Here is a 14,534-nt window from a genome sequence, read left to right as displayed (position 1 = left end):
GGACATGGGAATAGTCCCACGATACCGCAATCTAGGTTGACCGTCCCAGAGTATCTCATTATGGTGAGGAAACCGACATTATTAATGAAAAGCATGTGCAATACCCGTAGAGATGGGAGTTGTTTCAAAATACCGTGATCAAGATTGACAGCCCCGCAGTATCCCATTAGTGCAAAAACACGCGTTCTTAATGAAAAGCAGGGGAATACCCATAGACACACTTACAGTCCCAGGATATCGTAATCAAGATTGCCAGTCCCACAGTATCCCATTACTGTGCAGAATCCCACATAATTAACGAAAAGCATGGGTAATACCCGCACACATGGAAATAGTCTCACATTGTCCCATTGCAGTGCAGAATCCCACATATTTAACAAAAAGCATTGGTAATACCCGCACACATGGGAATAGTCCCACAGTATCCAATTACAGTGCAGAATCCCACATATTTGACAAAAAGCATGGGTAATACCCGCACACATGGGAATAGTCCCACAGTATCCCATCACAGTGCAGAATCCCACATATTTAACAAAAAGCATGGGTAATACCCGCACACATGGGAATAGTCCCACAGTATACCATCACAGTGCAGAATCCCACATATTTAACAAAAAGCATGGGTAAAACCCGCACACATGGGAATAGTCCCACAGTATCCCATTGCAGTGCAGAATCCCACATATTTAACAAAAAGCATGTGTAATACCCAGACACATGGGAATAGTCCCACATTATCCCATTACAGTGCAGAATCCCACATATTTAACAAAAAGCATGGGTAAAACCCGCACACATGGGAATAGTCCCACAGTATCCCATTGCAGTGCAGAATCCCACATATTTAACAAAAAGCATGTGTAATACCCAGACACATGGGAATAGTCCCACATTATCCCATTACAGTGCAGAATCCCACATATTTCACAGAAAGCACGGGTAATACCCGCACACATGGGAATAGTCCCACAGTATCCCATCACAGTGCAGAATCCCACATATTTGACAAAAAGCATGGGTAATACCCGCACACATGGGAATAGTCCCACAGTATCCCATCACAGTGCAGAATCCCACATATTTAACAAAAAGCATGGGTAATACCCGCACACATGGGAATAGTCCACAATTCCATCACAGTGCAGAATCCCACATAATTAACAAAAAGCATGGGTAATACCCGGTACTTGGGAATAGTCCCACAGTATCCCATGACAGTGCAGAAACCCACATATTTAACAAAAAGCATGGGTAATACCCGTTACTTGGGAATAGTCCCACAGTATCCCGTGACAGTGCAGAGTCTCACATATTTAACGAAAAGCGTGCGTAATACCCACACACATGGGAATAGTCCCACAGTATCCAATGACAGTGCAGAAACCCACATATTTAACGAAAAGCCTGGGTAATACCCGCACACATGGGAATAGTTCCACAATATCCTAAACCAGAGAGACATTCCCACACTGTCCCGTTATACTCTAGGAACCTGCATTTGAATGAAAAGCATGGGTAATACCCATAGTCATGGAAATTGTCCCACAATATCGTAATTAAGATTGACGGTCAAACAGTATCCCATTACAGTGCAAAAAACGCGTTTCGAATGGAAAGCACTGGGAATAACCGTAGACTTGCTTATAGTCCCAGGATATCATAATGAAGATCGACAGTCTCACATTATCCCATTACAGTGCAGAAACCTGCATATCTAATGAAAAGCATCGCAGTATTCCATTATGGTGCAGAAACCCACAATATTAGTGAAAAGCACGTGCAATATGCGTACACATGGGAATTGCCCCAAAATACACAAAAAAAGTCATGTAGCCCGCACATAGTCACGTGGACTAAATTGCATGAGAAACGGATTAAATTATGTAAAATGAGGATTAAAAATAATGAAAGGAGGATTAATTCCGATGGCAAAAGGATTAAATGTCATGGCATAAGGATTAAAATGTACGACAAGAGGATTAATAACGCCGGAAAAAGCTGTAGATTATAACGACCACGTCACAATCAGAAAACCCTATGAGGAGCCTGTCCGCACGATCCGCCAGGGGCGCTACTGATCGGCACAACACGATTGGACGATGGAAATTTGAATTCTGAACGCGCAGAAGCGTGAAGCGTGTGTATGGTGGCTAGAATAGCGTGTGTACGACTACCGTAGCAGACGACAGCGATAGCTCCTATGAAAACGCGTAGAATGATGATGATAATAAACATCAGAATGAAACATCTGTGGAACGCCCACCGCTTGTACAGAAATACTAAGGTAAGCTGAAGTACAAAGTATTGTAGAAGTTGAGGAAGCAATAACTAGGACGATCAGAAGCGCCACCGCTAGCTTCCAAAAATGCGGCGCATAGAAGGGGTGCGCCTGACATGGTCGTTATAATCTAGTAGGTCGTGGCTTCAGCTTCAGTACTCCTCGTTGCAAAGAGGCTCACCAGGGGTGTTACTGGTGCCACTGCAATCCATCCACAGCGTTTTGTGGTTTTGTGTTACCAGTGTTACTGAAGTCATAGAAGCCCAAGCATCTCTCGTCGGCTGGGAGGCTTCACCCATCGTGAGGTTGTCATATCCATGATGGACACACAGAACCTAAAGATAGGCTTTATTGGTGCCGGAAACATGGCTCAGTGCATCATGCTGGGCATCCACGAGTCAGGTAATAACCCGACCGGGTAATATGATTTAATGAGCCACCCATTTTCTTGTAGTTCACTTGAAAGATAGCCAGTTTTGGGTGAGTGCTCCTACAGAGAAGCATCTAGTCAAACTCAAGGTGAGCCCCACATCCTAGTCAGTTCAAGTGGTAAAAAGGTGTCACTTTTAAGTTACGAGGCTACAATGTTACGCATGACAACATGGAAGTGGTCAAGAATTGCACTTTGATCTTTCTCTGCGTGAAACCCAACACGGTGCCAATGGTGTGCAGCGAAATCAGTCCTATCCTGACAGGGGAACAGCTCCTGGTTAGTGTAGCAGCTGGCATCAGGATTTCGGACCTGAAAATGGTACGTGCTCCCTTGCTGTCCTTCACTTGATGAGTGCAATGTAGCCCTTGCTATAGCACTTGCCAGATTATGGCAAGGTGGTACGCTGCATGCCAAACACAGCTATGATGGCCAAAGCTGGAGTATGCGCTCTTTGCCGTGGCCCGGATGTTGGTGACGAGAAAATGGACTTGTTGCGGACGCTGCTTGAGAGCATCTCCCTCTGCGAGGAAGTTGCCGAGAACCTCATGGATGCCGTCGGAGGACTCAGTGGCTGCGGACCTGCTTACGTGAGTTCCTTTGTTACTTGTTATTAGCCACGTAAAAATTTCTTCCCAATAGGTGTTCCTGATGATTGAAGGTCTCGCTGATGGAGGTGTGAAGATGGGCCTGTCACGGACAATGGCTTTACAGTTTGCTGCACAGACAGTGATGGTGAGTGGCTGCCTCAATAGGTTATTGCCTCACACAAGGTACTCATGTAGGGCTCAGCCAAGTTGGTCCTGGAAAGTGGGATCCATCCAGCAGAACTGCGGGACAATGTCTGTTCTCCAAAAGGCACAACCATTCAAGGGGTACATGCACTTGAAAAACGATGTGTCAGAGCTGCTTTCATGGAAGCCGTTGAAGCAGCTACACTTCGATCTATTGAGCTTGGTAGAAAGCACCACCCACAGAGCCCACAATGACTGCAATAAACCCTCATTTTACCTTACCTTTTTTTTCAAGCTGTAATTCAGTTGAAGCAATTGTTCTTTCAGAATTTAAAAACTAACGCTAACTATGGCAGCCCATTTAAATTTCTAGCCATAGTTGAAAACAAATTTAACAAAGAATAAAGTTGAATAGTTGAATTTATTTGGCATGTTGGCCCAAAACCAAACTGATAATCTAAACAAGGCGCAAGAACAAGGACTACATAGCCTTGGCTGTTGTCAACATTTCATGCACCCATCTGTAATAATCTGAAAAGGAAAATTTTTCACAAAGTGTAGCCTTCATGTACAGGGTTTCATTAGCTAGCGTCACAATGTTATCCATATTAATCAAAATTAATTTTAAACAGCTCTCAACACGATGATGCAGCATCTTATGCACATCTTTGCCCATGACATATTTGGCACAGCAGGTAGTACTGCAAAACAGACATAAGCTCCTCAAGAAATAGACATTTTTTTGACAGAACCAGAAATGAGCATGCTCTTTGACTTGGCTGCACTCGCTGAAGGTGATGCAGCACTTGTGGATTCAAGCACTGCTGCAAACAAGCACACACATTTTCTCAGAATCCAGCAGCTCCAAAGCTGCTTACAGGAACAGAGCCATATGAAACACTTATTTCAATAACTACTAAAGCACAAACACGATTATCCGGACATCTCGGGAATTGTCCCTTTTCGTCTGAAAAATGAATTTCCGGATAGCCGAACCAAGCAATCTTCCGGGGAAACTCGAAAAATTTTGGAGACCTCTTTATAGCTCCAGAAAAGGACACAAGGAAAAGTGAGCTACTCAAAATTAGTAGGCACACTGCTGTTCTAAGAAGGGTAACTTCCAGAAAGGTGGTAACGTATTTGGCCAAAAGATGCTTTCGGACGGACATTGACGTTCACATGTGGATTTCTTGCGCTTAGTCTACCACTGTGTGAGATGTGATGCCTTTCTGGAACACACAGCACATGCCATTGACACAGTTCCTGATGAACGAATCAGAATCATGGAGATTCTGGAACATTGGTCCCAGTACTTGCTGTCTGGATACAAATAACCAATTCCAGATAACAGAGACAAAATCCAATGACAGCAGGTTCCTTCCAAATTACAAATTTCCCGGTATGTGAAAGGCAGGCAAACATGAAGAACATGTGTGTGGGGACTGCACTCGTGTTTTCAAAGTGACCACGCAGCCTCAGTCAGTGGCGTACGCACTATTGCCAGAGCTGCAGCTCAAATCAAAGACAATCCATTCAACGTAACCACCCTTAATATACTATTTATACTACCACAACGTGCATCATGGTCTTGCACCTGAATAAAAGTCTCAGATGGACACAAGAAATCATCAGAGAAAGCAGAATAGTGTTAACTAGCTATTTTTTTTTCGCTTTCTCAAAAATGAGGTAACCAAGATGTCGTAATGGTACTGTCTATGTATTTATATTTGAGGAAATGGTACCTGCACATAAATCGTGACACATTGCCAGTGACAAGTTGCTGGAATTAGAAAAATAGATTCAAATGGCTAGTTAGAGCAAAAGTCATGGCAGAGTAGTAATTGTTCAACAGACAAAATAATTTTCTGTAGTACACCATTTCTTTCCGTGTTGCCTAAGGCAAGTAATGGCACAATCATCACTTGGACTCAATTTAAAAAGTGTTTCCATCTGTGATGGTTCGTAGAACACACTTTGTCGCATCAGAGGAAATCTTGTTTCCCAAGGCAAAAAAGTTTAGGAAATGCATTGCATATGGCGAGAAACACGTTGGATAAAATCTTGTTTGGTTTCTTGAAATGAGATCAGAATTCGTCATGCCGGGTGAGGGCTTCTCCGTAGTCTGTGGCTTGGCTTCCAACAAATAGGTCATACTTATTGAGGATCTCTTCTCTGCTCAACTGGTTGTCCTGCAAGAAATGTTTCATTCAGTTCTCTGGAAAGGAGCCTTGCGTTAAAAGAAAGACCTTGTCCTTGTCAGCCTCATAGAGCAGATGATGGGCTTCTGCTTTGCTGTGGTCATAATCTGCGGGCATAATCCATTCTCTGACTTCGTCCCCATCCATAAACCCGTCCTTGTTGCGATCTCTGTAATTCTTGAACTGATCTCGCTCATTGTGTACCCAGTCTGGTTCAACTTCTCCTTCTTCTGCTCCTCCGTACATATCACCTGCAAAAACGTCCTTCCATAGACCATCCCTCTATGCCGAATAAATTGTTACCAATATATTCTTCCAGGGAGATGTTGCCGTCCTTGTCCTTGTCAATGTCCTCCATGGTCTCTTCCACTACCACATCCTTCATGTGTTCGCTCTCTTCTGGGTGAAGGAAATCCGCAAACTCATCTTTTGACAGGTTTCCATCCTGGTTCCTGTCTGCACGATCCCAGCGGCGTTGGTCTCGGCGGATCATGTCATGGTATGTGGCTTCGCTGTCCTCACCTTTGGTAATTTACAACGCAGTGGCTAGCGTTACAACAACGCTAACACTAAGTGGCTGTTAAATATCTAACAACGGAAACCGCTTGTTCCGACAACAATAACGGCATCCGCAACAACCGCCACAAACAAGCGATCGTCAGTGCATCTTTTGTAAAAATAGGCGAGAGGGGCGGATGACATCAGATAAACTGATGTTCTGAGGCTGGAACAACATAGAAGGGACAGATACAAACAAAGCCTCAAATTGCCTAAGAAATCAATACCATCGATACACGAAATCATGACATCGATACCATTTCTGTTTCGTCGCAGCATTTTCTAACCCAGAACTTCAAAGTGAATGATCGTCGTTGTAAAGTTGCTATACAAAAAGGTTCCTCCCCCCTCCCGTAGGCGTTGCCATTCTGGAAGTCGGCTTCACCTAACTCCGGGGTGCATGTGGGTGAAGCCAACTTTACGAAACGTCCACTATTTCCATTGCCTGGTTTTTCTTCCTTATGTTGTCTTTTTAAGTGCAATATATCATAGAAACATTCATGGTTAGGCTGGGTGTTTGTGAGGTTAGATTGGATTAGGTTTGTCTCCTGCCTTTGCTAGTGCCAATATTTCGTTTAACCTACCCAACCCAACCTTACGTTAGACGTTCCTTTATATTTAATCTAAAAAGAAAAGACAACACATCTCGTAAAGTTGAGCACTACTGTGGTCACCACTGAGCTATGTAAAAAAAACCAAGCTATTCTTTTTTCACTGCGAACAGGGGTATCATGATTGCAGTCTGCTGACAGTGTACCAGCAAGATAAGCCTTGCAAGCCTCCTGTCACGTGTTGCTCACAGTTTGTTGCCCCAAATACTTATACGCACCTATGAGCCACAACAAAAAAAATTAATCTTACTGCATGTATGCAGAATGCACTACACCAGTTTGAACTGAAATGAATGTGGCATGAGTATGGTGTGAAATGAATGAACAGCACAACCTTTATGTACAGGACACAAATATGTACATGAGCTATATACAGCATATATGGCATATTGAATATGCATCCATGCAGAATATGCAATGCAGCTATATACATATACAGTCAACCCTCGATTTATGAACCTTCGATTTATGAATTCCCTCGTTTAATGAACACTAGCATGAGGAACCAAACTTTTTACATGCGTTTTTCCCTCGTTCTATGAACCTCGATATTCGAATAATGAATGGAATTTCTGGGAATCAACTAGGAGTTGCCCAGCGTTTTTGCCCTCAATTTATGAACGGGTCGTTCCGAGGCCAACAAAAACCTTCAAAGGGATTATTCGTGGTCTTATGAATGACGCCTGAACAGACAAAACATTTTCCAGGTATTGCACCCTCGGTTCTTAACCCCTCGAAATCCGAACAACAAACGGGTTTTTGCAGAAGTGTTCCTGACCTCAATTCATGAATAAGGTGTCCGCTGTCACCCGGAGATTGATAAACTTAGGTTAAAAACCCCAGAGGAAATCCGAGACCAGTTGAGTGCGAATGTGCTGACATCTCCTCTTTCCAAGATTGACACAGGGGAAGGCATGGTCCAAAGCAAAATTAAACTATTTAGTATTGCATAATAAACAGAGTGTGAATGCGCTAACATCAGTGCTTTGTGAGATTCATACAGCAGAAGGCATGGTCGAAAGCAAAATTACACAATATATTGCATTATAAACACAATACCAACTCGGAAATACTGTTCCATTTGCGCGATAGTACTCACTTAACGGAATTTTCGATTTATGAACGATTTTTCGGGGAACCGAGGGTGTTCATAAATCGAGGGTTGACTGTATACAGAATGCAGCAAGATATACAATGGATCAAGCATTCAATATGCTACTGGATACTTTCATTTCCTGTGGCACTTGTGACAAAACCATGGTGCCTAACTTCCTAGACTTGGTTTGAGTATACGCACACAAGCAACGTCGTACCACAGCAAGCAACCATCACACGAGACACACTCCTCATCTAAAACATCCCTACATACATTACACTCGCATATTATATTTGACCTTTTGGTGTCGACAACATTACAGACTGCATCCCAACCGTCAGCTGTGAAATATTTCGATATATCACTAAGGTGAATTCCTTCGTCAAGGACAACCTTCGACACTCTGCTTGGAAACACTTCCACATCCTCCTCCCAAATTAAAGAAAGGTGCACATGTCAAAATGTAAATCTCATTTGGCAGCTGAATGCAGGTATCATTTCCTGTGCTTCTCTCCTCTGACTGCCCTCTTAAATAGTATACCCGTGTCCATCTTTTATCCAGGAGATGCTCACAGAACAGGTTCATGCATTGGTGACTCCTTGCCGCAAAAATGTGTTTACATGGAAGCCGCATAGATAAAAAATCTGTGCACTGGCATTCCTCTGTAGACAGTGAAGCTCGATCCAGTGCTGCTTTGGTATATGTAGATGCCTCCAGTTTCCTCTGGGAGCGTAACTTTCTTGGAGAGCTCATTCTGCTTCTTAATGTGCTTGAATGCGTACGGTGTGGCTTTCTCGTAGTAGCGCTGAAGGGACATATCCCAGCTGGAAAAATCTCTTGGTCGCTTTGACAGTGCATAGCAGTAGCTATGTGTGTGCTCAGTTTTGAGCACATGCAGCAACTTGAAAAGCTGGATGAAAAATTCTCGTAGGGAGTTAATACTCTTTAACTGCCCGTTGAAGTTTTCCAGCCGGTTGTTTGTGGTGCTGTTGAAAGTGCCCTCCATGAACTGCGGCCCAGTAAACATTTACACATTCTCCAGTTCTTCTCGTAGTAGTCTCTCACGTTTGAAGGTGCATTCTATATATATGTATATAGCTGCATTACATATTCTGCATGGATGCATATTCAATATGCCATATATGCTGTATATAGCTCATGTACATATTTGTGTCCTGTACATAAAGGTTGTGCTGTTCATTCATTTCATACCATACTCATGCCACATTCATTTCAGTTCAAACTGGTATAGTGCATTCTGCATGCATGCAGTAAAATTAATTTTTTTTGTTGTGGCTCATAGGTGCGTATAAGTATTTGGGGCAACAAACTGTGAGCAACACGTGACAGGAGGCTTGCAAGGCTTATCTTGCTGATACACTGTCAGCAGACTGCAATCATGATACCCCTGTTCGCAGTGGAAAAAGAATAGCTTGGTTTTTTTTTACATAGCTCAGTGGTGACCACCGTAGTGCTCAACTTTACGAGACGTGTTGTCTTTTCTTTTTTCTTTTTAGATTAAATATAATAAAGAAACGTGTAACGTAAGGTTGGGTTGGGTAGGTTAAATGAAATATTGGCACTAGCAAAGGCAGGCGACAAACCTAATCCAATCTAACCTCACAAACACCCAGCCTAACCATGAATGTTTCTATGATATATTGCACTTAAAAAGACAACATAAGGAAGAAAAACCAGGCAACGAAAATAGTGGACGTTTCGTAAAGTTGGCTTCACCCACATGCACCCCGGAGTTAGGTGAAGCCGACTTCCAGAATGGCAACGCCTACGGGAGGGGGGAGGAACCTTTTTGTATAGCAACTTTACAACGACGATCATTCACTTTGAAGTTCTGGGTTAGAAAATGCTGCGACGAAACAGAAATGGTATCGATGTCATCCGCCCCTCTCGCCTATTTTTACAAAAGATGCACCGACGATCGCTTGTTTGCGGCGGTTGTTGTGGATGCCGTTACTGTTGTCGGAACAAGCGGTTTCCGTTGTTGGAAATTTAACAGCCAGTTAGTGTTAACGTTGTTGTAACTGCAACAGGCGGTTGCCGTTATTGTTGTAGTAACTTTAACAGCCAGTTAGTGTTACTGTTGTTGTAACGCTAGCCACTGCGAATTTATAAAGTAACATTCGAAACACTCTCTATAATAATAAAATGACGGACCATAAGTTGTCCTGCGATAATCTTCCCAGCTGATGCTGTCGGTGACGTTGTGAACCTGCCACTGCTTCTCGACATCTTCACGGATGTAACGCTTTTGTGTGTACTGAATCCACTGTTGCAGTTCTTCTTGTGTCACATATCCGTCCTGAATAACAAAGAGCCGTCACAATTTGGCGCATTACTGGTGAACATATGTTAACCTGGTTCTTATCAATCTTGTCAATGATCTTATTGAGGCGCCGTTTACTCTCCTCAGGCGAGAGTTGGTCAAAGCTCTTGGCCTCATCCTCTCCCAGGAATGCGTCGTGGTCATACTTTGGATTATGCTCACCGGTAGAGACATAATGTTCCGCTTCACTCAAGGGCTACAAACGTCATTCCGTTACGAACCACACGTTTAGAAAGGTAGTACCACACCTTTTGAGGGCGATGCTGTTCTTTGGGGATTGCAATGGTCAGGGATAGATGAAGAAGTCCAGCCAATACTTGAAACATTACCCAGAGCAGCATCCTGCAAACAAACACATTGCCCGTTCTTGATTCGCTTGAAAAACAAATTGATGAGTATTTAGGTTCAACGGTTGTCTTTTCTATGAACAAATGCTATGCACAAAGATTATTTCACTTCAACACCGTCAGCTCTGTTTGTAGATAGCGCGAATAAAAAACGAAGGACACGCCACAAATTTGTCAATCATCATCATTTCCATACTCACCTAACAAAAATTAGGGTACTAAAAATGCGTCTTGCTGTCCCGCTGGCAGTTTTGGCAGGGGAGGCACCACGGGTACGAAGCTGCAGTAGAACCAAGAACCATATTGTAGAGGAAAACTCACGTGACCTCCGGAGCTGGACCAATGACTGAGGACTAGCTACCCTTCCCTTAGTCAGTTCTTTCATCTTCTCTAGCTACCCTAACGCCCTATCCTACCCTACCCTAATGTCCTCCAAAACGCAGCTACTTCTACTTCTATGCTTCTACTACTTCTAGCTACCCTATTTTTTCTTATTTGATTATGTCGCCAATGACGTAAGTGACGTGCTCGTGTTTCTCTTGCACTAGTTTCTTCCTTTCTGCGCTGCTTTCCGTCTTTTGTTGTTGTTTGGGCCGGGTCCCATAGCTTTATCCGAGCAGCAGCAGCAAAGCAGCAGCAGCAACATGGCAGCAGAGCTCTGCTGCTGGAGGCGTCCCATTCCCATAGCTCTCCCGTCTGGCTTCGTTTTGAATTAGCGGCAGCAGCGGCTTAGGAAACACAAAACGTGTTGGCAACTGTGTCATTGTTTACATTTCGCACATTCCGAAGGCGTACGCAGCAGCTAAGCCTTTTAGTGCACACACCTAGGAACGCAATCCTAGGTGAAAGGCGTTTGTGTGAGAGATATATTGTGGATTTTGAGCTCATAAGTGAACTTTGAGATGACTGTGGTGGTGGTGGTCTGAGCCTCGTATTACCTGATTGACTCTTCGTTGATGTGTAGTCAGTTTCATGACATTCAACGTAGGTTCGTCCTACTGCTGCGCAGAACAGTCCTTGCTGTGTTGTGTGGAGATTCTTCTACGGGATTTTGTCGTATAAATATTGCCTCGTTACTATAGTATTCGATATTTTGATTTACGGTGACTGTCAAATGCGTACGTTGCTCTTAGTGAAATAAAATTGTCTAACGAAAATGCCAAGGCCCCTTCTACTCACTGCTTTCTGCTTGTTTTCACAAGGAATGGGTTCATTATCTATCTCTATCGAACCTTTGTTTTGTTGTCTGAACGTTGTCTATCTCCATCTAACCCTTTTCACCACCTAGCAAGGTCTTGGAATACCGACCACAAGAAATTTGCATAATGTAAAAAACCCCCGAGACTAGGGAACACGAAGGGACAGACACAAACACGGTTCACGGTTTGTTCGGTTTAGTTTTCACACGGCATGGACATGAAAGTGCTTGTACGTTATCAGGTCACGGGTTTTGAAGTGCTTTTCAGAAAACAAGCGAGCATGTTCAGACATGTGCACATAGCATGTGCGAACATGTTACAGCAGGTCGGGAGCAGTGTTGCCAACATTTTTTCGGCGCTCCCTCCAAGTCAACCCCAAAACCCTCTAGAATCTGGACAAAAACCTCCGTTTCTAAAAATGTCGTGTATTTTCAGTGAAACAATTAGATATTGATGATATACTGACATATTCACTTGCAAGGAACATATCACAGGTTTTGTATACGCAGGCATGCCCTTTACCGAGCATCGCCCCGACTCGAGTTGAGGTGAGAGTAGTGAGAAAATAAAACTAAAGAGTGGAGATCGAGTCTAAAAGTCTGGTAGAATGCACTGCTTTGCAATGCTATGCTTTGGGAAACCTCTTCAGGCCAGTCCTTGAATTCATCAAGTTTAAGTCACGCGTACTCCTTCGAGAACTTCTGCCGGTATATGGTGACTTCTTCTCTGGATTGGAAGGTTTCCCCATTATTGTGAGGATGGATATTGTGCCCCAGAAGCAAACAGACACGCGAAAAATCCAAAGAGCTTCACAGAGTATGCAAACCCAACACGCGTCCGCCGTCACGGAGAGGAGCGGACGCTTGGCCGGAGCAGACGCCAGCACACGAAGCACGAAGAAACCCCGAGTAAGCCGCATAAGGTGTGCAACACGCTACTTTCTAAAACATCAGGCGTTCTGAAACTTCTGCAGTTTGTCATCTGACATTCGTTGATCCTGTTTCGGGGTCGTATTAGCAAAACTTTTATGGGTACATGACGAAAGTTGAAATTCCTCTGAAATCCCTCCGAAGTGCAACCGAAACCTCCAGATTTCCCTCCTCCCTCCAAATTAAAATTCTTCCCGCTAGGCTCCGGCACAAACCCTCCAGATTTGGAGGGAAATCCTCCAACTTGGCAACACTGGTCGGGAGCCGCTGAGCGCGCTGCTGCTGGCTGTGTGACGTCACGATAGCAGACGACATCGCCCGCTGCGTAGTTTGAACATAGCGTCCACATCGACTGTTGGGCTCATCACTGTCACAGTGGCTACCCGACGCCAACATGCAGCCTATACGGGTCGTGGATACATGAACTAACCTCAAACGCTGTTGGTGACGTTCTAAAATCGGTCTGGAAGCGGTAGGGTTTGAACCGAGATACGCTTACGGCGAGACTAACCTGAAGGCGGCTCTCGTGCATGGCCTCGGATTCTTTGTCTGTTTGCTTTTTTGTAGTAAGGACGGAAAGCGCGCCAGTTATACACAGCTCTCCATCTGTCTCGGAGGCTTCGGAAATAAGAACATCCAGTAATCGACTGCGCGGTACCATCGGGGATCTCGTCGTCTGCTCGTTCGCCGCCATTTTCAGCAAAACCAGCGAGCTTGTCTACTAAACCAGCGCCTGCTGTCGCTAGCGCTGCCCCCTACCGGTGCTGTCGGCGCTTTTTTAGTAGACGCAGCCAATGAAAGATGAAAGTCACTGAAATCATTAGTCAGCTACTGGGACTCGAACCCCCATCTTCTGGATTGCCGGTCCAGGGCTCTACCAATAGACCTCTCCCTGCTTGTAAACAAATGACGTCATAGTGAAAGCAACGCCTTCTCTATAAATATTTATAGAGGAGGCGTTGGTGAAAGGATAACGAAAGGAAAGTTCGTTCCAATACCCCGGTTAGTCGACTGCCTAGCGGTCTAACCGGAAGTGCCGCCATGTTCCGGTTCCAGCCGACGCGCCTGTTTTAGCGCTCGCGAACAAATTTGAAAACGGCCAATCATCGCTCGGAAAACGAATTTATCCTCATGGGAACCAATCAGTAAGCACTAGCCACCGGATGTCGCAGTGACGTTATTCTGACGTCCGATGACGTGAAACGCATGAAGCGCCTCACATGATCCCTCAAAGGGACTTTTGCAACGGCACCTAGATACAGAAGGTATGGTGATAAAGAAGGCCCGCTTATTGTCTCCTTCGCTACGTGGACATATATAGCCAGGATTCATCTGCTACTGCGAATTCACGAGCCGGCAAATGAACCTGAATATTTAGACAAAAAGTGCGCTTTCCAGAAAATCACTTTTGAGAAAGATTTGCGCTTTTTGTGCGAGGTTTCCTATTTATTACGCGGTGACGTACAATCAACACTCGCAGACGACGGTGGTTCGGCCACGAACGTGAATGGCTGCCGCCGTTGAAAACACGACCCTTACAACGGCGAGCCCTTTCACCGTTACGTCACGTCGACGAGTAAGCAGCCGTTCTCTATCTACGTGTTGTTGGCATAGGAGAGAGCACGCAGTTAGATCAAGTCAGCGCGCGCTTTTTGGAGGGTGCGCCCCGTTAACAACAATAACAAATAAATTGATGATAATGAATGGGGAAATTTGAGCTATATATGAACTCTACCAAGCTAGCTCCGAACGGCGATTTTAACTTGTTGACTATGACATCTTTTCTATAGATGAATCCGATTGATT

The 14,534-nt window shown here is 44.3% G+C and overlaps 2 protein-coding genes across 4 annotated transcripts; one reads left to right on the top strand and one right to left on the bottom strand.

Moving 5' to 3' along the window:
* The first annotated feature begins 2,386 nt into the window (after positions 1-2,386).
* LOC135395128 (pyrroline-5-carboxylate reductase 3-like) lies at positions 2,387-3,726 on the top strand. The gene is made up of 6 exons (XM_064626364.1): positions 2,387-2,683; positions 2,736-2,800; positions 2,853-3,032; positions 3,089-3,301; positions 3,354-3,446; positions 3,497-3,726. Exons 1-6 carry the CDS (start codon positions 2,599-2,601, stop codon positions 3,698-3,700), a joined length of 840 nt encoding a protein of 279 aa, XP_064482434.1. The 5' UTR covers positions 2,387-2,598; the 3' UTR covers positions 3,701-3,726.
* A 121-nt stretch (positions 3,727-3,847) lies between these two features.
* Positions 3,848-13,431, bottom strand: LOC135395127 (calumenin-A-like). 3 transcript variants are annotated; one of them, XM_064626361.1, is made up of 8 exons: positions 13,240-13,431; positions 10,801-10,880; positions 10,502-10,595; positions 10,285-10,449; positions 10,085-10,229; positions 5,947-6,165; positions 5,692-5,894; positions 3,848-5,634 (listed from the first exon to the last, which is right to left on the bottom strand). In XM_064626361.1, exons 1-8 carry the CDS (start codon positions 13,420-13,422, stop codon positions 5,530-5,532), a joined length of 1,194 nt encoding a protein of 397 aa, XP_064482431.1. In that variant the 5' UTR covers positions 13,423-13,431; the 3' UTR covers positions 3,848-5,529. The 3 variants fall into 3 exon arrangements, with proteins under 3 accessions (XP_064482431.1, XP_064482433.1, XP_064482432.1); XM_064626363.1 differs by lacking the exon at positions 13,240-13,431 and adding an exon at positions 11,780-11,793; XM_064626362.1 differs by lacking the exon at positions 13,240-13,431 and adding an exon at positions 11,539-11,731.
* Between the last annotated feature and the right edge of the window lie 1,103 nt (positions 13,432-14,534).

This window comes from Ornithodoros turicata, chromosome 5, assembly GCF_037126465.1.
Source record: "Ornithodoros turicata isolate Travis chromosome 5, ASM3712646v1, whole genome shotgun sequence".
NCBI lineage: Eukaryota > Metazoa > Arthropoda > Arachnida > Ixodida > Argasidae > Ornithodoros > Ornithodoros turicata.
This window is presented reverse-complemented; position numbering and strand designations above follow the sequence as displayed.

Bases quoted from the DNA above. Each gene is read 5' to 3' on its own strand.
- LOC135395128 (XM_064626364.1), top strand. From the start codon at position 2,599: ATGATGGACACACAGAACCTAAAGATAGGCTTTATTGGTGCCGGAAAC. The intron at 2,684-2,735 runs GTAATAACCCGA...ATTTTCTTGTAG, and splicing joins GCTGGGCATCCACGAGTCAG to TTCACTTGAAAGATAGCCAG. The intron at 2,801-2,852 runs GTGAGCCCCACA...GTCACTTTTAAG, and splicing joins AGCATCTAGTCAAACTCAAG to TTACGAGGCTACAATGTTAC.
- LOC135395127 (XM_064626361.1), bottom strand. From the start codon at position 13,422: ATGGCGGCGAACGAGCAGACGACGAGATCCCCGATGGTACCGCGCAGT. The intron at 10,881-13,239 runs GTTAGTCTCGCC...GTTCTACTGCAG, and splicing joins TGCACGAGAGCCGCCTTCAG to CTTCGTACCCGTGGTGCCTC. The intron at 5,635-5,691 runs GTCTTTCTTTTA...CATTTCTTGCAG, and splicing joins ATGAGGCTGACAAGGACAAG to GACAACCAGTTGAGCAGAGA.